Genomic DNA, 25,495 nt, shown 5'->3' with positions numbered 1-25,495 from the left:
ATTATAACTTCTAGAATTAAATATAACTTCTCAGAAGATTTACAATGAGGTACCTCTTACAGTCTTGGTGATCCCTGTTCTTGCTCCTAAAAGAGCAGTGTACTCTAGCATGTGGATGCTTCGTGTGGCAGCATGCTTGCTTTTTCTCCCCTCTAAGAACAACAGTCATGTAAACTAGATTGCCAAGATCATTTCCATTTCAAATGCTCCATCCAGTTGACCAAAACTGTTCAGGATAAAGCACTGACTTTGGAGTCAGTGAAAGTGAAAGTCACTCAGTCGTGTCCGACTCTTTGTGACCCCATGGACTATGCAGTCCATGGAATTCTGTAGGCCAGGATACTGGAGTGGGTAGCCTTTCCCTTCTCCAGGGGATCTTCCCAACCCAGGGATCAAACCCAGGTCTCCCGCATTGCAGGCAGATTCTTTACCAGCTGAGCCACCAGGGAAGCCCTTGGAGTCAGAGTACCTAGTACCTATTAATACATTTAGACAAATTCCAACACTGTCACTTTCCTTGTGAGGTAAGTGTAATTATTCCCATGTGACAAATGATGAACTTGAGGATCAGAGAAGTTAAACCATTTGCCCAAGATTATACCTTGTAAATGATGGAACTAACGTTTGAGTCTATGTTTGCCTGGCTACAGACTAGGCATTCTTTCAAGAGAACTAGATAAGAAAGTTTGGAGGGTATAGGAAGAAAAGTTTAATTCATTTGACAACTATTTAATGAGCACTAAATCCAGGTGTTGAGGTATAGCATTGAGCAAAAGAGAACAAAGGCTTTGTTTTCATGGAGCTTATGCTCTGTTTTGGAGAGAAAGCCAATACATTTTATCAGGAAATAATTATTTAAGAAGAAAAATTGAGCACAGTAAAGGGTACAGGATAGTAGAAGTAAGAGAAGCTTTCTCAAGTGGGGTGGTCTGATAAGTTGACATGTGAACAGAGATCTGAAAGAAATGAGGGAATGAGCTCTGCAGGTATTTGGGGAGGAACCTTTCAGGAAGAAGGATTAAGGCTCTGAAGCAAGAAAGGCCTTAGCATGTCCCAGAAGCAGCAAGGAAGTCTGTGTGACTAGAGAACCATGAGCAAGGGGAGAGTGGAAGATGAATGCAGAGAGTTAGCTTGGGGAGGACTCATACAGAAGTTCGTAAGCTCTACAGGCTTTGTTTTTTACTATGAGTGTTTAAAAGATTTTGAGCAGAGAAATGGTACAATATGAATTTTCTAAAGGATCGTTTTGGTTGTTTAAAGAAGAGACTATAAATCAGCAAAGGTGAAAGAAGGCAGATCACTTAGGCCGCTGTTATCATATAAAGAAGTGTGAAGATAGCCTGAATTAGGGCGTGTGTTCAGTTGCTCATTTGTGTCCGGCTTTTTGCAACCCCATGGACTGTAGCCCACCAGGCTCCTCTGTCTATGGGATTTCCCAGGCAAGAATACTAGAGTATGTTGCTGTTTCCTTCTCCAGAGGATCTTCCCAACCCAGGGATCAGGAGTTAGGATGAGACTAGTGGAAAATGAAGAGAAATAGTTGGATTCTAGGTATTTGGATGTCAGAATTGGCTGATGGCTTGCATTTGAAGGTATGTGGAAGGAAAAGGGCTCCAAAATGTTTGACCTGAGCAACTAGAACAATGAAATTATCTTTAATAGATCTGGGAAGACTAGAAGGGAGACTTGTACTTGGGTGAAAGTAGTCAAGGAGTCAAGGAATCAGTTTTAGTATTTGAGATATATTGAGTTTGAGTGATTTGGGGACATCCATATGGATCTGAATTCAGAACTTACCCAGGTAGGAGTTAAGAATCCTTTAGTCATTTATATACGGGCGATGGAAACTATGAGATTAAATATACTTCTCAAGAATGTGTATAGAGAGCATAGAAAACAGAACTTAAGTAGATATGTAGAAATTAGCTTCCATGTTGTACTTGGGTGAAATAAAAAATTGTTTATATCTGAGTTCAACAGTACCATCTTTGTGTACATAATTAAGATTGCAACAAAAACTCTTTAATTTCAACATACAATGTCAGTGTTATAATGGGAATTTTTGAATTGGTCTTGTCTTTAATGGTGGTTCTTTTTTAAAGCTGGAGTGCACCACTGTTAACCTCGTGATTTATTCTTTCAGCATCTGCTACAAACAACACCAATAAAGTACTGTGGCTAAAGGCTCTTTTGGTTGTTTATGTGGGTGGTAAAAATTGTTTTTTAACTGCTCAGCTTTCAGTTTCAGTTTTAAATTGTCAGGCATAAATAGTGCTGTTTCTACCAGATGTCAGGTTTATGAATAGTTTGTACTGTAGAATACATTTACCTGTAGGCTCAGGCCAAGCATAGATTAAATTTATAAGTGCTTTGGAAAAACAGATTGCAAAGAACTGAATGTAGTTTCTTCTTCCTAAAATGTTCTTTTAGAGTCTCCTCTCCTTTCCAGGGGATTCTCTCAACACTCTAGTGTTTTATTTTATTGTAGGTCTTGTTGGTGCTATAGTTTTAGAGGTAGTAAACTAATACTGTCCCTTGTGGACCAGATATTAAAGTATCTCAGTACGGTCATAGATGATTAGTTTCTGAGACTAACTTTAGGCTGACCTAAAACCCAGTGATCAGGACACAGAAGTCACCTACCTCTCTTTTAAATAACATGATACCTTTGAAAGAATTGTACATCAGAAGACTGCCTAGCAAGTATAGAATCAGAAACAGAAGTATAGTGATGTGTGCTTGCATATTTCACCTAAACTCTGGAAAAACCCAATGTAATATTCCCACTTCACACACACACACACACACACACACACACACCCTTGTAATAACTGAGACCCAATGTAATATTCCCACTTCACACACACACACACACACACACACACACACACACACACACACACATATTCCTTTGAATTTTCCTTAGTCCATAGCTAAATGCTTTGTAAACTATAAAAAATAGTAAATATTTGTCAAAAACATAGTTACCATCTTAACTGAGGGGCGCAGATTCTCTTTTTTTTCTCCATGTTGATACAGTGTGATGGTTATGAAAATCCAAATATTTTAGTTCTAATTATTTGTCAATAATTTATTTGTGGCATTTACTTAGTAAATTAACACCTGAATCTCTACATATGAAATACAAATGAAATGCTGGAATGAGCTTCTAAAAATATTGCCATCTTCTTTTCTCTCTCCCACCCCCATTCCTGTAGGTGTACCAACATTCGGCCAGGAGAGACTGGAATGGATGTAACAAGCCGCTGCACCCTTGGAGACCCCAACAAATTGCCAGAAGGGGTTCCCCAACCTGCCCGCATGCCCTATATCTCAGACAAGCACCCTCGACAAACCCTGGAAGTGATTAACCTTCTGAGAAAACACCGGGAGCTATGCGATGTGGTGCTAGTTGTGGGCGCTAAGAAGATATATGCCCATCGAGTCATTTTATCAGCCTGTAGTCCCTACTTCCGAGCTATGTTTACAGGAGAATTGGCAGAGAGCCGTCAGACGGAAGTAGTGATCCGAGACATAGATGAGAGGGCTATGGAGCTACTGATAGACTTTGCATATACCTCCCAGATAACTGTGGAAGAGGGCAATGTTCAGACCCTCTTGCCAGCTGCTTGCCTTCTCCAGCTGGCAGAAATACAAGAAGCCTGTTGTGAATTCTTGAAGAGACAATTAGATCCTTCAAACTGCCTGGGCATTCGGGCTTTTGCTGACACACATTCATGTCGTGAGTTGCTAAGGATAGCAGACAAGTTCACTCAACATAATTTTCAAGAGGTGAGTTGTACTTGGTGGTTTGAATGCATCCACAATGTATTTGTTAGGAGAACAATATAGTATATCAGATTATTTGGTAAGCTAATAATCAGAAAAATGAAATTAGATGTTATCAAAGAATTTATTAAGCCTATTATTTTTCATTTATTCATTCATTTAATAAATATCTGTGAAGCTACTATACTTCCACCACTGTGCTTGGAAACAGAAGCTACAGTAGTGAACAAGATGCCTAGAGTGTTTGTTCTAGTGGAGACTTATAATCTGGCACAGAAGACAGCTACTGAATTCATAATTACATAAATAATTAATTAGAGTTAATGAGTGCTACAAAGAAGCCCTGGATAATTTAACACTGTATTACAGAGAGATTTAACTTTGGTTCTGGAACAGTTCATCCAAGATTCTGAGACATGAAAAAGCATAACAAGTTTGAGGAACTGAAAGAAACCAAATGAGATCCAGAGAGCAATAAAGAATGTTACATAATGATTTTACAGAAGAAACAGGGCCAGATCACATTGGAGTTAATAGACCATGTTAAGAATTTGAAATTTGATCTTAAGACCAGTATTTTAAGCAAAGGAATGACATGTCCATTTTATTCTTTAGTATCACTCTTCTGTCCAACAGGATAATGGATCCAAGATTTAAAAAATACAAAGTGAAACCATGAAAATAGTAGAATTGACACAAAACAATTCCTTTTGAAGAGGCCTTTCTAATTGACTAACCCAGAAAGCATAGAAGAAAATATTGATAGATTTGACTATATAAATATTTAAAAATTTTGCATGGTAAAACAATAATGAGAGAAAAAATTAAAGACAAACTAAGGGAAAACATTTGCAACTCATATTACAGATGATATCTCCTTAATATATCAAGAGCTCCTTATTGGTGAATAACCTAGGCCTTCTCTGACCTAAAAATGGGTAGTAAACAAGAAGTTCAGATTGCCCTTAAACATATGAAAATCTGCTCAGGTTTGTTCATAATAACTAAAACATGAATTAAAACTACACCAAAGTACTATTTTTTATCTACCAGATTACAAATATCCAGAAGTTTGGTTACACACCCTGTTAACAAGAACATGGAGAAATAGCTAATTGCTGCTGCTGCTGCTAAGTTACTTCAGTTGTGTCCAACTCTGTGTGACCCCATAGACGGCAGCCCACCAGGCTCCCTCGTCCCTGGGATTCTCCAGGCAAGAACCCTGGAGTGGGTTGCCATTTCCTTCTCCAATGCATGAAAGTGAAAAATGAAAGTGAAGTCACTCAGTCCTGTCAGACTCTTAGCGACGCCATGGACTGCAGCCTACCAGGCTCCTCCATCCATAGGATTTTCCAAGCAAGAGTACTGGGGTCGGTTGCCATTACCTTCTCCAAGCTAACTGCTAGCATAAGTATAAACTGATATAACCCCTCTGAAAGGAAATTGGGCAGTATATCAAAATTACACACATTTTGCTCATGCTCTTTGTCTTGGCAATCCCATTTCTGGGAATCTACTACAGATGTAATGGAGAGGGGAACAGCTTGAGGAGGAAAAACCATGGGTTCCATTTTAGATATATTCAGTTTGGTATGCCTGTGAAATATCTACATAGAGAGCTTGAGCAAGTCACTGTTAATTATATTAAGTCTGTATCTCGGCAAAGAGGTTAGGCTGAGATTAAAATTCAGTAGTTATCAACATAATAATGCCTGCAATGCAGGAGAACTGGGTTCGATTCCTGGGTTGGGAAGATCCCGTGGAGAAGGAAATGGCAACCCACTCCATTATTCTTGCCTGGAGAATCCCATGGACAGAGGAGCCTCGCAGGCTACAGTCTATGGGGTCACAAGAGTCAGACATGATTGAGCGACTAAGCACAACAACACGACAACATAGTAATGAAGTTATAATAATTAAAATGTGTCTTAGCCCTTTTTAGGCAGGATATAACCCTGAAGCCATAAAAGAAAAGACTGATAAGATTGATTGTATATAAATTTAAAACTTTTATAACAAAAAGCATCATAAGCAAGGTTAAAAAAATCAGTGCCAATGTGATTACCTAGTAGGAGGAGAGAAAAGCCCTCAAGTTTTTCCAGTATTGAAGGATGATTAGTGAAAAAGCAATTGGCAAATAAAACTGAGAATAGCTGTTCCGTGGACCAACGCTCCAGGAACGAGCTACAGAAAAGACTATTGGTTGAAAGAATAGTCAATGAGAGAGCTTGTTACTAGTCTCTTGCTGTGGTGCTGGGGGATCGCTTTAGGCCTGAAGCCGTAAGCGTCCTAGTGATTTTAGCACCATGAGCTCAATCGGCACCGGGTATGATCTGTCAGCTTCTACATTCTCTCCGGATGGAAGAGTTTTTCAAGTTGAATATGCTATGAAGGCTGTGGAAAATAGTAGCTATTGGAATCAGATGTAAAGATGGCGTCGTCTTTGGGGTAGAAAAATTAGTCTTGTCTAAACTGTATGAAGAAGGTTCCAACAAACGACTTTTTAATGTTGATCGACATGTTGGAATGGCAGTAGCAGGTTTGTTGGCAGATGCTCGTTCTTTAGCAGACATTGCAAGAGAAGAGGCTTCCAACTTTAGATCTAACTTTGGATATAACATTCCACTAAAACATCTTGCAGACAGAGTGGCCATGTATGTACACGCGTATACGCTCTACAGTGCTGTTAGACCTTTCGGCTGCAGGGTCTTACAGTGTGAATGACGGTGCCCAACTCTACATGATTGACCCATCGGGTGTTTCATATGGTTATTGGGGCTGTGCCATTGGCAAAGCCAGGCAGGCTGCAAAGACAGAAATTGAAAAGCTTCAGATGAAAGAAATGACCTGCCGTGATGTTGTTAAAGAAGTTGCAAAAATAATTTACATAGTACACGATGAAGTTAAGGATAAAGCTTTTGAACTAGAGCTCAGCTGGGTTGGTGAAATAACTAATGGAAGACATGAAATAGTTCCTAAAGATATAAGGGAAGAGGCAGAGAAATATGCCAAGGAATCTTTGAAGGAAGAAGATGAATCAGATGATGATAACATGTAACATTTACTTGTATATTAAATTTCTGATACAGTCCCATGTAACTATTTAGCCCTTTGGATTATTACATACCAGTTTTCATTAAATTTTTGTCTTATAATGAAAAAAAAAAAAAAAACTGAGAATAACTAGAATGAGAGAGGAGAAAAACCAGCATGGGCATCATAAAATGCAAAGACAGGGACTGTATAGGAAGGAGGATACACACACACACATACGTACACACATACACATGCGTACACATATATACACATATGTACACACACATACGTGTACACACATACATACACACACACAGTTGGCCTTCCATATTTGCTGGTTCTGCATTCACAGATTGAACCAACCATGGATCAAAAATATGAAAAAAACAATAAAGTTCCCAAAGGTAACATTTGAATTTGTCAGGTGCTGGCAACTATTTACATATCATTTACATTGTATTAGGTATTATAATTAATCTAGAGTTCTTAAAGTATATGGGAGGATGTGTGTAAGTTACATGTAAATACTGTGCCATTTTATATGAGTCTTGAGCATCTAGGAATTTTGGTATCCTGGGGACATGGAGGAGGTGGAGTGGGGAACAGTCCTGGGACCAATCTTCCTTAGATACCAAGGGAAAGCTATGCTAGAACATCCAGGAAGTTTCTAAAATTTAATATTAGAATCACTGTCTTTAAGAAATATGAAAACATTTTGAAACTCAAGACAGAGTAAATTGGTGTAGCTCTGAGTCCAAAAATAGATGTTTCAAATCAGTGGTTCAGTTAAGTCGCTCAGTCATGTCTGACTCTTGGCGATGCCATGGACTGCAGCATGCCAGGCTTCTCTGACTGCAGCACACCTCGAGCTTGCTCAGACTCATGTCCATCAAGTTGGTGATGCCATCCAGCCACTTTATCCTCTGTCATCCCCTTCTCCTCCTGCCTTCAGTTGTTCCTAGGATCAGGGTCTTTTCCAAGGAGTCAGTTGTTTGCATCAGGTGGCCAAAGCACTGGAGCTTCAGCTTCAGCATCAGTCCTTCCAATGAATATTCAGGACTGATTTCATTTAGGATTGACTGGTTTGATCAACTCAGTGGAGGAAGGTAAAATTGTTTACTATATGTCATTAGTAAAACTGGTTATTTGAGCGGGGGGGGAGTAAACTCTTTAAACAGATGGAATTCTCAATGGATAAATAAACCCAAAAATTTAAATCCTAAAAGTACTAGAAGAAAGCATTACTAGGCTTAGGGTAAAAATGGCCTTTCTAGGCAAGATATAACCCAGAAGCCTGATAATTTGACTGCATAAAAATTAAATGTTATTGTTCATAACAACAGTAACAAGCAAAAAGCACATTAAACTAAATAATGCCAAAATCTGAAAACCTATTTGGAACATACATGACAGAAGAAATACTAATTCTTATAAGACTCATACAAATTGAATGAGAAAAACCATTAAAAAAAATACAGCAGAAAAATAGGCAAAAGATATGAATAAGCAACGTATAAAAATATTAAATGTAAATTAAACATGAAAAGATACCATTACATATAACTTAAAAAATACATTAAAACAACATTTCTTAACCTATCAGATTGGAAAAAATAGTTTTTAAACTTTATTTGAAAAAACTATCAAAAATATATATATATATATAAAACTGTAGGAAAAAGAAGAAACTTTAACTTACCCTTTACTGAGGTTCATCACTTGTTAACATTTTGCCACTTTTTCTTTATCATTTTGTCCTTATTATATAAATATTTTTCTTTCAGCAGTTTGAGGGTATGTTGCATACATCATATTCCTTTACTCCTGAACTCTTCAGTGTGTATAATCCCTTACCAGTTGTGTCATCTTCAAATATCTTTCTATTCAGTAGGTTGTTCTTTGGTTTTGTCAGTGGTTTCCTTTGCTGTGCAAAAGATTTTAAGTGTAATTAGGTCCCATGTGTCTATTTTTGCTTTTATTTCCTTTACTTTAGGAGATGTAGCCAAAAAAATATTGCTGTGATTATGTCAAAGAGTGTTCTATTGATATTTTCTTCTAGGAGTTTCATAGTATGTGGTCTTATGTTTAGGTCTTTAATCCATTTTGAAGGGCTTTTTTCTATTTTTTTCAAAAACAGTTTAATTCATAGTATTATTCATAGAACTTTTGATGGGGGGTGTTTATTTTTTTAATTTTTATTGAAATGTAATTGATTTACAATGTTGTGTTAGTTTTACATGTACAACAAGTGATCATTATTATTCTTTTTACATTGTCTTCCATTATAAATTATAAGGTATTGAATATAGTGGTTGACAATAGGTCCTTGTTGGTTATCTATTTTATATATAATGCATGCTTAGTCACTTCGGTCATGGCCAACTCTCTGGACCCTATGGACCATGGCCCACCATGCTCCTCTGTCCATGGGATTCTCCAGGCAAGAATACTGGAGTGGGTTGCCATTTCCTTCTCCATTTATATATAATATTATATGTATTTGAATCCCTACCTCCTAATTCATTTTGAGTTTACTTCTGAATATGATGTTAGAGAATGTTCTAATTTCATTCTTTTATGCAGCTGTCCAGTTTTTTCCAGCACAACTTATTAAAGAGACTGTCTTTTCTCCATTGTATATTCTTGCCTCCTTCAGTTTCAGTTCAGTTCAGTTGCTCAGTAGTGTCTGACTCTTTTCGACCCCATGAACCACAGCACGCAAGGCCTTCCTGTACATCATCAACTCCCGGAGTTTACCCAAACTCATGTCTATTGAGTCGGTGATGCCATCCAACCATTCATCTTCTGTTGTCCCCTTCTCTTCCTGCCCTCAATCTTTCCCAGCATCAGGGTCTTTTCCAGTGAGTCAGCTCTTCGCATCAGGTGGCCAAAGTATTAGAGTTTCAGCTTCAACATCAGTCCCTCCAATGAACACCCAGGACTGATCTCCTTTAGGATGGACTGGTTGGATCTCCTTGCAATCCAAGGGACTCTCAAGAGTCTTCTCCAACACCACAGTTCAAAAGCGTCAATTCTTCTGCACTCAGCTTTCTTTATAGTCCAACTCTCACATCCGTACATGTTTAATTGGAAAACCATAGCCTTGACTAGACAGACCTTTGTTGACAAAGTAGTATCTCTGCTTTTTAATATGCTGTCTAGGTTGGTCATGACTTTTCTTCCAAGGAGTAAGCGTCTTTTAATTTCATGGCCGCAATCACCATCTGCAGGGATTTTGGAGCCCCCAAAAATAAAGTCTGACACTGTTTCCCCATCTATTTGCCATGAAGTGATGGGACCAGATGCCATGATCTTCGTTTTCTCAATGTTGAGCTTTAGCCAACTTTTTCACTCTCAACTGTCACTTTCATCAAGAGGCTTTTTAGTTCCTCTTCACTTTCTGCCATAAGGGTGGTGTCATCTGCATATCTGAGGTTATTGATATTTCTCCCAGCAATCTTGATTCCAGCTTGTGCTTCTTCCAGTCCAGCGTTTCTCATGATGTATTCTGCATATAAGTTAAATAAGCAGGGTGACAATATACAGCCTTGACGTACTCCTTTTCCTATTTGGAACCAAACTGTTGTTCCATGTCCAGTTCTAACTGTTGCTTCCTGACCTGCATATAGGTTTCTCAAAAAGCAGGTCAGGTGGTCTAGTATTCCCATCTCTTGAAAAATTTTCCATAGTTTATTGTGATCCACACAGTGAAAGGCTTTGGCATAGTCAATAAAGCAGAAACAGATGTTTTTCTGGAACTCTTGCTTTTTCCATGATCCAGCAGATGTTGGCAATTTGATCTCTGGTTCCTCTGCCTTTTCTAAAACCAGCTTCAACATCTGGAAGTTCACAGTTCACGTATTGCTGAAGCCTGGCTTGGAGAATTTTGAGCATTACTTTACTAGCGTGTGAGATGAGCGCAATTGTATGGTAGTTTGAACATTCTTTGACATTGCCTTTCTTTGGGATTGGAGTGAAAACTGACCTTTTCCAGTCCTGTGGCCACTGCTGAGTTTTCTAAATGTGCTGGCATATTGAGTGCAGCACTTTCAGAGCATCATCTTTCAGGATTTGAAAGAGCTCCACTGGAATTCCATCACCTCCACTAGCTTTGTTCGTAGTGATGCTTTCTAAGGCCCACTTGACTTCACTTTCTAAGATGTCTGGCTCTAGATTAGTGATCACATCATCATGATTACCTGGGTCGTGAAGATCTTTTTTGTACAGTTCTTCCATGTATTCTTGCCACCTCTTTTTAATATCTTCTGCTTCAGTTAGGTCCAGACCATTTCTGTCCTTTATTGAGCCCATCTTTGCATGCAATGTTCCCTTGGTATCTCTAATTTCCTTGCCTCCTTAGTTATAGTTTATTTGACCATAAATGTGTCGGTGTGTTTCTGGGCTTTCTGTCCTGTTCCATTGACCTATTCATCTGTTTTGTGTCAGTGCCATACTGTTTTGATTGGGCTTCCCAGGTGGCTCAGTGGTAAAGAATCTTCCTGCTGACAGAGAAGATATGGGTTCAATCCCTGGATCAGGAACATCCCCTGGAGAAAGAAATGACAACCTGCTCCAGTTTCTTGCCTGGAGAATCCCATGGACAGAGGAGCCTGACTTGCTATAGTGCATTGGTTCACAAAGAGTTGGACATGACTGAGCAACTGAGCATACACACAGGACACACACACCATACTGTTTTGATTACTATAGCTCTGTAGTATAATTTGAAGTCAGGGAACATGATTCCTCCAGCTCTGTTCTTTCTCCAGATTGTTTTGGCTATTAGAGGTCTTTTATGTTTCCATACAAATTTTTAAATATTTGTTCTAGTTCTGTGAAAAATGTCATTGGTCATTTGATAGGAATTGCATTGAATCTATAGGTTGCCTTGGGGACTAGAGTCATTTTAACAATATTGATTCTTCCCATCCAAGAACATATATCTTTCAATCTATTTATGTTGTCTTCAGTTTCTTTCATCAGTATCTTACAGTTTTCAGAGCACAGGTCTTTTGCTTCTCAGGCAAGCTTATTCCTAGGTATTTTATTCTTTTTGATGTGATGATAAGTGAGACTGTTTCCTTAATTTCTCCTTCTGATACTTGACTGTTAGTTTATAGAAATGCAACAGATTTCTGTGTATTAATTTTGTATCCTGCAACTTTACTGAATTCATTGATGAGCTCTAGTAGTTTTCTGAAGGCATCATTAGGATTTTCTATGTATAGTATCTCATCTGCAAACAATGACAGTTTTATGTCTTCCTTTCCCATTTGGATTTCTTTTATTTTTCTTCTCCAGTTGCTGTGGCAAGGACTTCCAAAACTATGTTGAATAAAAATGGTGAGAGTGGTCATGCTTGTCTTATTCTTGATCTTACATGAAATGCAAGTATGTTCTCTCTATGCCTGCCTTTGGGAGAATTTTTATCATAAATGGACATTGACTTTTATCAGAAGCTTTTTCTGCATCTACTGAGATGATCATATAGTTTTTGTTCTTCAGTTTGTTAATATAGTGTATCACATTGATTGATTTGCAGATATTTGAAAATTCTTGCATCCCTAGGATAAATCTCAGTTAATCATGGTGGGTGATCCTTCTAATGTATTGTTGGATTCAGTTTGCCAGTATTATTTTGTTGAGGATTTTTGCATCTTTGTTTATTGATGATAGTGACATGTACTTTTCTTTTTTGTGTGTGATATCTTTGTCTGGTTTCATGTCATAGTGATGATGGCTTCATAGAAGATTGCAGAAGTGTTCCTTCCTCTGTAGTTTTTGGGAATAGTATAGGTGTTAAGTCATCTCTAAATGTTTGGTAGAATGTTTGAAGCTATCTGGTCCTAGACTTTTGTTTGTTGGGAATTTTTAAATTACTGATTCAATTTCAGTACTGGTAATTGGTCTGTTCATATTTTCTGTTTCTTCCTGGTTCAGTCTTAGGAAACCATACCTTTGTAAGAAATTGTCCATTTCTTCTAGGTTGTACCTTTTATTGGCATAGAGCTGTTCATCACAGTCTCTGTGATCCTTTGTATTTCTGTGGTGTTGGTTTTAACTTCTTTTTCATTTCTGATTTTATTGATTTGGGCCCTTTCCCTTTTTTTATTTTTTTTACTTTTTTTATTGAAATGTAGTTCATATACAATTTTGTGTTATTTTATGGTGTATAACAAAGTGATTCAGTTTATATAGATAAAATGTATGATATAGCATATAATTTATATACATATATATGAGAGTCAGTTTTATATATCTATATATTTGGCTATTTTTAAGATTCTCTTCCATTTTGGTTATTAAAAAATTCTGAATGTAGTTCCCTGTGCTATACTGTAGAACCTTATTGTTTGTTGTTTATCTATTTTATATATAGTAGGATATATCTATTAATCCTAAACTCCTAATTTATCCTTCTTTTGCCCTTTCCACTTTAACCATAAATTTGCTTTCTATGTCTGTGAGGTGAGTCTGTTTCTGTTTGGTAAATTAATTCATTTGTATCATTTTTTTTAGATTCCACATGTAAGTGGTATCATATAATATTTATCTGTCTGACTTACTTAGCCGAGTATGATAATTTCTAGGTCCATCCATGTTGCTGCGAATGGTATTGTTTCATTTTTTATGGCTGAGTAATATTCCAGTGTGTTTGTGTATACACACACACACACATTTTCTTTATCCATTCATCTGTTGATGGATCCTTAAGTTGCTTCCATGTCTTGGTTATTGTAAATAGTGTTGCTCTGAACCCTGTGCTGCCTGTATCTTTCTGAATTAAAGTTTTCATCTTTTCTGGATATATGCCAAGAACTGATATTGCTTGATCATGTGGTAGCTCTCTCTTTAGTTTTTTAAGGAACCTCCATACTCTCCATGGTGGCCACATCAATTTACATACCCACCAACAGTGTAGGCTGCTGCTGCTGCTGCTGCTAAGTCGCTACAGTCATGTCCAACTCTGTGCGACCCCATAGACGGCAGCCCACCAGGTTCCTCCGTCCCTGGGATTCTCCAGGCAAAAACACGGGAGTGGGTTGCCATTTCCTTCTCCAGTGCACAAAAGTGAAAAGTGAAAGGGAAGTCGCTCAGTCATGTCCGACCCTTAGCGACCCCATGGACTGCAGCCCACCAGGCTCCTCCATCCATGGGATTCTCCAGGCAAGAGTACTGGAGTGGGTTGCCATTGCCTTCTCCAAACAGTGTAGGAGGAGTCCTTTTTCTCCACACTCTCTCCAGCATTTATTATTTGTAGAACTTTTGATGATGTCCATTCTGACTGTTGTGAGGTGATATCCCATTGTAGTTTTGGTTTGCATTTCTCTAATAATTAACAGTGTAGAATATCTTTTCTTATACCTGTCGGCCATCTGTATGTCTTCTCTGAAGAAATGTCTATTTAGATCTTCTGCCCATTTTTTGATGTGATTGCTTGTTTTTTTAATATATTGACTTATATGCGCCAGTTTTGTATTTTGGAAATTAAGCCCTTGCCAACTGCATCATTTGCAAATATATTCTCCCATTCTGTAGATTGTCTTTCTGTTTTGTTTATGGTATTCTTCTGCTGTGGAAAAGTTTATAACTAATTAGGTTCTACTTGTTTATTTTTGCTTTTGCCTTAGTAGACTGACCTAAGGCACCTTTGGTGCCTTATTGATTTTCTGTGTAGATGATCTGTCCATTGATGTCATTGGGATGTTAAAGTCTCCTGTTATTGTATTCCTTGCAATTTCTCCCTTTATGTCTGTTAGTATTAATTAATGTATTTAGGAGCTCCTATATTGTGGGCTTATATTTTAACAAGTATAATATCCTTTTCTTATATTGATCTTTTTATCAATGTCTTTTTATAATGTCTTTCTTTATCTTTCTCTGTGGTCTTTGTTTTATTTATTTATTTATTTATTTTTATTTTATTTTACTTTACAATTCTGTATTGGTTTTGCCATACATTGACATGGATTAAAGTCTATCTTGTCTGATATGAGTACTGCTACTCCTGCTTTGTTATCATTTCCACTTGCCTGAAGTATCTTTTTTCTATCCCCTCACTTTCAGTCTGTGTGTATCTTTCATCCTAAAGTGCGTCATTTGTAGGCAGCATATTTTAGGCTTTTATTATCCAATCTGCCACCCTATGTCATTTGACTGGAGCATTTAGTCTATTGACATTTGAGGTAATTATTGACATATATTTATTTATTTCCATTTTAAACCTTATTTTCCAGTTGATTTTGTATTACTTTATTCTTTTCTTTTTATTTTTCCTTTTGTGTTTGATTGTTTTCTTTTATATTATGCTTGAGTTCTCTTTTTGCTTTTTGTGAATCTATTGTATGTTTTTGATTTGTGGTTACCTTGGTTTTCAAGTATGTTAACCCATTACTGTATCTACTTTAAACTGGTAATTATATCATCTCAAACACATTTTTAAAATTTTTACATTTTCTTACTTCCTTCCCCTATATTTTATCATTTTGATGTCCTGTTTTACATATTCATGTTAATGCTTTTGCTGTTGTATTTATAATCAATTTCATAAATTTTTTTTTACTTAAAAAGAAACCTCTGTACTGGTTTATTTAAGTGATCTATAATCCCTTTATATATTTGCTTTTCCTATTATGATTTTCTCTTTCCTATAGATTCTCTTTTTTAAAGATGTATTTGTTTTATTTTTGGCTTTGCTGGGTCTTCATTGCTGCACATGGGCTTTCTCTAGTTGCAGTAAGTGGGGGCTACTCTTCATTGCAGTGCTTGGGCTTCTCATTGTAGTGGCTTCTCTTGTTGCAGAGCCATGGGCTCTGGGCATGTGAGTTTCAGTAATTGCTGCTCATGGGCTCAGCAGGTGCAGCTGCTGGGTTCTAGAGCATGGGCTCAGTAGTTGTGTTACACAGACATAGTTGCCCTATGGCATGTGGGATCTTCTGGACCAGGGACTGAACCTGCATCCCCTGCACTGGCAGGCAAATTCCCCACCAGTGGACCACCAGGGAAGTCCTTAATTTTTTTAGTATATAGGAAGGTTTGTATTTTTGTTCTGATGGTTACTTTTGTAAACTAGAAAAAGAAGAGCAAATTAAACCCAAAATAGAAGGAACAAAGAATAAAGGATAGAGCAAAAATCAATGTTACTTTGAAAAAAACTGATGAACCTCTAGCTGTACTTATCAAGAAAAAAAGGAAAGAAGATACAGATTACCAGTATCAGAAATAAAAAAGAAGACATCACTATAAATCCCTCAGACATTAAAAAGGATAAAACAGAATATCCTGAGCAACATTTTGCTAAGTTCAACAACTGAGATGAAATTGACAAATTACAAAAACTTAAGAAACAGAAAACCAGAATAACTCTCTATATCTGTGAAAGAAATTGAATTAATAATTTTAAAACCTTCCTACAAAAAAGCAATCCCAGATGGTGAATTCTGTCAAACATTTCAGAAAGAAATAATGTGACCCTATATAAAATCTTCCAGAAACATGCAGGAGGTTGCCAAATAAGGTCAAAATTACCCTAATGTGCAAACCACAAACACTAGAGGAAAACTGCAGATCAGCACCTCTCATGAATTTATATGGGAGAATCCTTAATATAATATTGATTCCAACAAAATATAAAAGAAGAATAATCATGACTAAATGGAGTTTATGCTTCATAAAAATTAATTGCATCAGTATTTTATAGTCAAACTTAATTTTTCATTCAGAGTAAACTTCCTACAACTTCTTTAATGGATTTTTTTGTTCCACTATTTTTAAAAATCAAATCCGCTCTGCGAAAAATAAAGATTTGCCATCACTGAGAATTTCCAAAATAATTTGCCAAAGTCATTGGACCCCAGATTAAGAAATCCCTGCTTTAGACTCTTTGGGGATGATGGTAATGTTCTATATCTTGATTATGGTAATGGTTACATGCATGTGTACATTTATCAAAATTTATTGAACTGTATGTTTTAAATAAAGTTGATTTTTTTTAATTTCTTGCTTTAAACATAGCTTGAGTTTTAGTTCTAAGATAGTTACAAATATCTGAAGAATATTCTTAATAATACAGAAGGTTTTAGAATCCCTTGCAGTTCTAACCCTGCCTCCAAAGTGAACCTGATATAATAAAATCCCAGTGAAGAAAACCTTACTTTGTTCATGGACTAGAATGGTTCTGTGTAGATGCAAAGTAAGTCACCATTTAGGGCTTACCACTTGTGATTCATTTAAATTATTTTCAGACTTAAATCTCTATTTAATTTCCTTCTATTTTCTTACGCCTAACTTCATTCATCCTGGAGGAGGAAATGGCAACCTACTCCAGTATTCTTGCCTGGAAAATCCCATAGGCAGAGGAGTCTGGTGGGCTACAGTCCATGGGGTCACAAAGAGTCAGACATGACTTAGCAACTAAACAACAACAAATTTAATTCATACAGTGTTATGCTTGCTCATAAACATAATTTTTTTCTTTCAACTCAATGCCACTGAGTTTACCATTCATTTCTGTTACAACTCTAGAATATTTTCCTTATTCATTCTTGTTTTCAGCTTTATTCATTCTTCAAACTGCATCTACATTTATCTGAAGAAACTAAAAGTAAGCTTTTACCATAATAGTGTGGGACTTAAAATTTAGATTTCCTGGAAGCTCTTACTTAAAAAGCAGTTATTTGGGGGCTTCCCTGGTGGCCCAGTGGTTATGACTTCACCTTACAATGTAGGGGATGCAGGTTCGATCCTACATGCGTCAGAGAGCTAAAACCCCACATGCCTCAGCCCCCAAAAAGCAAAACATAAAACAGAAGCAATATTGTAACAAATTCAATAAAGACTTTTTAAATGATCCACATTAAAAAAAAAAAAAAAAAAACTTCAAAAATAAAAGGCGGGTATTTTAAAGCAGTGTTTTCTTAACCTGGTTGTTTGGTTCGAGGATAGAATTTAGTGCTAGATTTGCCCTAATGGTAGATCATTAATATCTTTGTTCATCAAAAGTATTCTTTTTACTCTTAGTGGCAAAAAATATTTTCTCACACAGGTGTTTTTGTCTTCTTGTCTTCTAAGGTTTCCATTAAGTGACTTGTTAATATCAGAGTGATTTATTCATAAACTTCAAACTTGGTGATCCTTGATATTTATATAATATTTGTTCTATAATCACTAAATTGGGGGAAAATTTTATACTGTGACAAGATTCTAAAACAATGTTAAGGAACTTCACAAAGATATATGATATGACTTGTCTTTAGTAAAGAAATCAAATTGAAGAAAAATTAAGAAGAAAGAAACATACAGCCTTGCTAAAGTTTTGCATGCTGAAGGTCAACATACTTCATCTAGAACTTGGCCCCAAATCTGGCCCTTAACTTTACACCCCCCAACATAAGTGTGCCAGACAAAATACGGTGTGTCCAGTTGAATTTATTCCAGATGAACAAGTAGTTTTTAGGATAATCATGCCATATATTATTTGCTAAATCCAACAATGCTGCTGCAGAGGATACAGTGCAGGCATTCTAACTACTAAGTGACCTGGCTAAGCAACCTTACGTAAAATTTAAAGGTTTCCAATTTCATTTCCTGAGCCCCAGAGGGTTTCTCACTCAGATAATATTAAGACTTGTGGCATAAAAATTGAAGTGCTCTTTAGTATTTTCTACTATAAGTACAGCTGACTTTATATGGCCCTTAATTGTTTTGAGGTTTGTATTTTTTTCTGATGTGCTTGGGAAAAAGTTCTTAACCAAGTAGTAAACTTGCTATGGCTTATCTCAAATCCTGCTAAATATTCTGATTTTTTTGATGAGCATGAAAATAGCCCTGCCCTGAGAGAATATAGCATATGCATCAGAGGTTGCATGGTGGGAATTTGAGCTCTTAAACTATATCCTTCCTACACTAATAGACATCACAGGCAGAACAATGTTCTGAATGAGACAGAAGCCACATGAAGTATAGCAGTGACTGTTTGCTTTGCACCCTGTCCCTTTTACTCCACATTCAATCTTGACAAGATTTACAAGATTTTGAGATTTGTGGCTGAACTGCACAATCAGATAACATCCTTGTTGCCATTTCATCTGCATTCTGACAGTTCCTCAAACCTTGGATACAGATAAATTATATGTTTATAGTTTCATATATACGTATGAGAATATGAATATATCTGAGTGGTGTGGCCCTCAGAGGGGTTTTCTTGGGTCTAATGGCTTATATCATTATGTTTTTCTTGCTTACAGAAATGCTGACACCCTCATTCTTTTTTCAAACTGGCCCCTTGGTGTTTCTGTCCTAGACATTGCCCTTTCAGCAACTAACCTTCCTCTGAAAGCTTTTCCAATTTTTTTTATATGCCTCTTAATTTCTGGAGTTAAAATTTGGTATAGTTTATATTTTGAATATAAATTTTTATCTTGATACTTCATACTGAGGAAAAAAAAGCATCATTTTTTCTTAAATTGTCTAAATCACAATTTACTATTTTTCCTAAATTTGAATTGTTCCATCTGTATTCTTCTATGTTCCTTTTTTTTTAATTAATAAACTTTATTTTTTTAGAGTAGTTTTAGGGTCACAGGAAAATTGAGCAGAAAGTACAGTTCCCATATACCCTTTTCTCCACACACACATGTTGTTCAGTCGCTAAGCATATCCGACTCTTTGTGACCCCATGGACTATAGCACACCAGGCTTTCCTGTCCTTCACTATCTCCCGGAGTTTGCTCAAATTCATGTCCATTTAGTAAGCGACACACATAACCTCTCCCAATATCAACATCCTGCACCAGAGAAATACGTTTGTTACCACTAATGAACCTGCATTGACATGTTAGCATCCAAAGTCCATAACTCACATTATGATTCACTCTTGGTATTGTACATTCTATGAGTTTTGACAAATGTATAATGACATGTGTCCACCACTGTAGTGTCATACAGGATAGTCTCATTGTTCTAAAAACCTTCTGTGATCTACCTATCTTTTTTTCTTTTTAAACTTTTCTTGTCCTCTGGTACTATATTGAACTTCAGCTCCATTGTGAAATAAAGCTTTGCCCTACAACCCTGAAGGAAAATATTGCAACAGTCAAATCTGATCACAAAATGTTTTCCCTTTTATTATTACCTAACTTCCAACAGGTGATGGAAAGTGAAGAGTTCATGTTGCTTCCAGCCAATCAACTCATTGATATAATATCTAGTGATGAACTAAATGTTCGCAGTGAAGAACAGGTGTTCAATGCAGTGATGGCCTGGGTTAAATACAGTATTCAAGAAAGACGTCCTCAGTTACCCCAGGTATGCAGGGAAATGCTTCTTTAAGTAACTGTTTTGTATAGGATAAAATAATACATATTTGATTTGCCAAAAAAAAAAAAAGTTATCACTGTCATTTGTATTAGACAGTAAGAAAGACCATCTCTTTTCAAATAACCAAGGAGATTAAGTGTTAAGCATTTTAAGTGTTTATCATTATGAACTTTTTGCTCCTTTGCTTCCTCTGTTTTGCATTAACTCTAGGTTTGGGCTATAGCATAAATCAGAACCTAAATGGTACATAATGAACAAAAGAAAGCAAGGATGGCAGTTATCATGTCTCCCTTCTCTATGATTTGGAAATCCCACCGCAGTTTGAAGAGTAAAGGAATGATATGGGTCATGAGTGGTCACTAAATGACATGTTTGATGTTCTTGTTATTATGATTACTGCTGCTACTGCTAAGTCGCTTCAGTCGTGTCCGACTCTATGCGACTCCATAGACGGCAGCCCACCAGGCTCCCCCATCCCTGGGATTCTCCAGGCAAGAACACTGGAGTGGGTTGCCATTTCCTTCTCCAATGCATGAAAGTGAAAAATGAAAGTGAAGTCGCTCAGTCGTGTCCGACTCTTAGCGACCCCATGGACTGCAGCCCACCAGGCTCCTCCATCCATGGGATTTTCCAGGCAAGATTACAGTCCTTAGCAATTTAATAGTATATTCTTGTAGACTGTTATTAGAAGAGCTTATACTACTGAAAGCATAAAGAAGCATGCTAAAGTGATACTGATTATTCTAATCAGTAAACTGGTGGTTGGAATAAATTTAGTTTTGTATTTATGCCTTCCACCCTCATTATTTATTAGATCAATTAATTCATCCAATTAGATCTCAAAACAGTTGGAAACACAATCGGGAAGCATGAGTTATGTATTCTCTTAAATACCTTATAGATGGCGTTTGTGCCTTTAATAGTGTTTATTATCTCATAGGTGCTACAGCATGTTCGGTTGCCTTTGCTTAGTCCCAAGTTCCTGGTGGGCACTGTAGGCTCTGATCCCCTCATCAAAAGTGACGAAGAATGCAGGTATGAATGGTCCTGGATGGGAAAAATCAACAACTAAACATTCCTGTTCTCTCCTAATTTCCTTATTTGTATTGCTTCCTAAATATTATATTTTTTAGTGCTGTAATCAAGACAGTATTTAACAGATTTTTCTTCTGGGCTAGTCAAGAGGAGATGGAAGAAGAGAAGACTGCATTTCCAGTATTCCATTCCATTAGGTTTTTTTTTTTTAATGTGTGGTATTTATTGGTGTAGAAGTGGCAATAAAGAGGTAGATTTCTAAGATTTAATGCAAGCTTGAGTTTGAAGAGACAATTCTCTGCCAGTATATCTTTTCTTGAGATAAGTTAAATAATGTTGTTGACTCCATCATAAAAGTGTGTCAGAAGCACTTTTTCATTCCATCACATATGCCTTGTTAGGAAATAGGACCAGCCTTGCTCTCTGAGTTTGTAGACAGAGTTAAAGGTCTGCTACACCTTTAAAGCAGCTGTGGAAAGATTTCCACTAGAGTTTGATGACACAGTTTCAAAAATTTTTTTTGATTGAAAGAAATTCTAAATGTTTTTACAAGACAAACAAAACATTTATGTTATTGGGCTATCTCTGATCTACAGTATATATAAAATTTAATAAACTACTTTTCCACTTGACAGATTTTATGGTTTAGTTTCAAATATGAAACCTCCTGGTGTTTTTAACCATTTCTTCCCAGCATGTTACATTTATAAAAATGAAACAGTGAGTCAGAATTCTCTTTAAACTACACAAACCTTTGGATCTCCCTTAGTGACCAAATAAACTTGTTCCAGAATCAGGGATCTCTAGAGCAGAGATAGAACATAATAGATTCATTTGCATTTCTTCAATAATTTGAAGTCTGTTCCCTTAACAGGAGGTGTTAGAGAGGGTTTTTATGTGTTTACCTTTTAAACTTAAAGACAAATGGTAATTAATTCCCCTAAATACTCACAAAGTTACTCTTAAAAGAAGCCTGTTCCTACCTAAACAAACTTACGGTTGTTGGGGTGGGGGGAGGGGAAGATATGGGGGTTTGGGATGGACATGTATACCCTGCTATATTTAAAATGGATAACCAACAGGACCTACTGTATAGCTGAGTCCCTTTGATGTTCACCTGAAATTATCACAACATTGTTAACTGGCTACACCCCAATACAAAATAAAAAGTTTAAAAAAAGGAAGCAGCCTGTTCTTTTTATCATGACCTTATTATTTACTAGCTGTGTGACCTTATTCAAGTTACTTGAACCTCTTTCTGGTACAGTTCCTTTATTTATGAAATAAGGATAATATTTTTATACCTATTCCATAGGGCTGTAGTGGAGAATAAATGTGTTAATATGTATTAAGCCCCTGTTATTCTTGTTACTGTTAATTTTGTGTTTGCCCTAAGTATTAGCTCTGTAATATTCTTTCTAGGAACGCTTGAACAACTTAATTAAAAACCAGCAAGAAGGAGATCACAGTCTTTGTTTTTAGCTGGGGAAGCTAGAAAAAGTTCTTGATCATCAGCTTGGGATTTTGAGGGGTTTTGTTTTTATTTTTAGCATAAATTCAGAAGAGGCCTTAGCAAATCATATACTGGAAGTACATTATGGGGTCACGCCTTGCACTGGTCCAGCAGGAATAAATTACTTGTTGTAATATAAATAGAGAAATGGAAATATAGTGTAATTTAGGAAGCACTTTCAGAGTTGAGAAAGAACAGAGTAACAGATTGAATTTGTACTAGTCAGATACTGAATCACTCAAAGGACTCAAGTGAAGTAAGTACATAAATAGTTTAAGTTAGGATACTTTATTTAACAAGTGTAATTACTAGGTTCTTCTCATAAAGTATCTTCATAGAAAAAGACAAAACTGTTCATCCTCTGTAGATTTATTGAGAGTGAACTATTCATACAGTCCCAAATAGAAAATTAATGTTAAATGATAGTACGGTGTTTCTTTTTAGCAATCCAAATTTTGACCTAGTTTTATTACTTAAATTAATCTAGCAAATATCTAGTGTTGTGGCTGATGTGCTCCTTTGCCAATATCCTGCAAAAGCTAATCAAGTTCACTAGAAGGCAGTAACTATGCAGACTGGTAATTAAGTTGTAATTTTTAGTTTCCCATAAGTCATTGTTAGTCTCAAGTATGTTGAGTTTTAGACTAATTTGCAGTAAGATATGAAGTCACGATGGAAATACCAGTCAATTCACAACTCATAGTGTGACTAGCATCATTGCTGTCCTGTTTGTGACCTTTATAATCCTGGCTGGCAGGATTTCCCTGGCAGTCCAGTGGTTAACACTCCAAGCTGCCAGTGCAGGGTACACGGGTTCAATCTCTGAGATCCCACATGCCATGTGCCCCCCCAAAATAAATAACTAGCCTAAATTAATAAAAATGCTGGCTGGCATTCATGATTTGGTTTGATTTATGCTGCTCCCCTTTGCCATCTTACATATACCTTAACCATATTGAGATTTGACTAACAATATTATTTAGACATTTGGAATAAAGGCAGAATTTTTTTCACAGAGACTTGGTAGATGAGGCTAAAAACTATCTCCTATTGCCTCAAGAACGACCATTAATGCAAGGACCAAGGACAAGACCACGGAAACCTATTCGATGTGGAGAAGTACTCTTTGCAGGTTTGGATCTTCATATACTGTGGCTAAACTGAATATTTTCCACATGAGAAATTGTCATTTGAGCAGTCCTTTGGATAGTTGTGATGTCCACTGTCATAAGAAATACGTAATGACTTACCATGGGGACTTCCCTGGCGGCCCAGGGGTTAAGACTCCACACTCACACTGCAGGAGGCACAAGTTCAATCCGGAGAATTAAGCTTCTGCATGCCACACAGTGCGTGGCCAAAAAATAAATAAATAAGACATTTTTAATGTTAAAAAAAACGTACAGACCTTTTGAAAACAAAAAATAATTTATGTATCTTGCCTCTTAACTCATGATCCAACACTGGTACTTTCGAAAGAATGCTGTATTTTTATATGACCTAAAAATGTCATGCACTGGGTGTTTTGTTACAATAAGTCATATGCATGAATTTATATTCCAGTATGCAAGTCACCTCATAAGTACATGGAACTGTCAAAAAACATTATCTTACATCAAACAGTTATACTCTTTTGTAGCTCTCCTAAGCTAGATTGAGCCCAAGACATAGTGTTGTATCATTCTGCTGCCGCCATCTGCCCCTAAATATCTGAGAACTTTCGATCTTAGATGTTTTACTTCTATCCACACAAATTCAGCTCCCTTAGTCACTTGAATAACAACTTTCACAATGTTTGGTAAAACATTTTCTCACTAGTTCTGCTCAGACTGCTATAACAGAAAAGCATATACTGGGTGGCTTACAAAGAGTAGAAATTTATTTATTTCTTACAGTTCTGAAGGCTGGGAAGTATTTTGGTGTCTGCTGAGGGCCCGCTTCATTCTTCTTCATAGACTCCATCTTTTCATCTTTTGCTTTGTCCTCAGGTAGAGAAAGGGGCTCAGGATCTCTGTGAAGTCTCTTTTATAAGAGCACTAATTCCATTCATGACAGAGCACGTCCCTAAAGCCTCACCACCTGATACTGTCACACTGAGGATTAGATTTCAATATATGAATTTCGGAGGGACACATTCAATCTATAGCAAATTCTTTCTCTTCAGTTTTTCTTTTCAAATCCTGATTCATGGAGAAAGATGGAACCTATGGTAATCTTTTTATTTATGTTCCCACATTTCAGAATTCCATTACTCTTAAATGTAGGCTTCCTGGGATTCTGTTTGATGTGTGAAGTTTTCTATCACTTTTCATCAAGAAATCCCATAGAATCACTGGGTCATAGTATCCTTTCCCATCAACCTAACCAGTTGCCTATCTTTTTCCCTTCAGTTTTATTTTCTCTTGGCAAGTGGCAATATATTTTCCCTTACATTTTTAGAAGAAAAGTTTGACAATTTATGTTTGATTTCTCCTTTTTAAGTTTTTTCATCTCAATTTCTTCACATAGAGTATTGCTGCATTTCTTCAAGAAGAAAATGGATGCCAAGTTTTCTTTTTCTCTTTAATCCTCATCAGGTTTTTTTCTCTCTTTTGAAAGCATTCCTTCATTCTTGTTTTAGATTTCAAACTCAATTATTAATTTATCATGTTCTGAATTCTCCTATACTCCTAGTATCCTAATGCCTCTGTTCATTGTTATTAGCAAATTTATTTCTATTATCATTCTTATTTATTCCTGACTTTCATTCCTATATATGCATGCTCAGGTACATATTCACATACTCATTTAAGGTTTACACAGACA

The 25,495-nt window shown here is 36.6% G+C and overlaps 1 protein-coding gene and 1 pseudogene across 5 annotated transcripts in view; both read left to right on the top strand.

Annotated features, from left to right (window-relative positions):
• The window catches only part of KLHL20 (kelch like family member 20), a 67,608-nt gene that overhangs the window by 27,571 nt on the left and 14,542 nt on the right, over window positions 1–25,495 (top strand). For all 5 annotated transcript variants that reach the window (XM_040263959.1, XM_040263958.1, XM_040263960.1 and 2 more), the window contains 4 exons: window positions 3,219–3,792; window positions 19,972–20,130; window positions 21,083–21,177; window positions 23,707–23,822. In XM_040263959.1, coding sequence (XP_040119893.1) covers window positions 3,250–3,792; window positions 19,972–20,130; window positions 21,083–21,177; window positions 23,707–23,822 — 913 coding nt within the window. In that variant the 5' untranslated portion in view covers window positions 3,219–3,249. The remainder of the gene's footprint in view (window positions 1–3,218; window positions 3,793–19,971; window positions 20,131–21,082; window positions 21,178–23,706; window positions 23,823–25,495) is intronic.
• On the top strand, window positions 5,986–6,944 carry LOC120880563 (annotated as a pseudogene).

This window comes from Oryx dammah, unplaced genomic scaffold (assembly GCF_014754425.2).
Source record: "Oryx dammah isolate SB20612 unplaced genomic scaffold, SCBI_Odam_1.1 HiC_scaffold_21, whole genome shotgun sequence".
Lineage (NCBI taxonomy): Eukaryota > Metazoa > Chordata > Mammalia > Artiodactyla > Bovidae > Oryx > Oryx dammah.
This window is presented reverse-complemented; position numbering and strand designations above follow the sequence as displayed.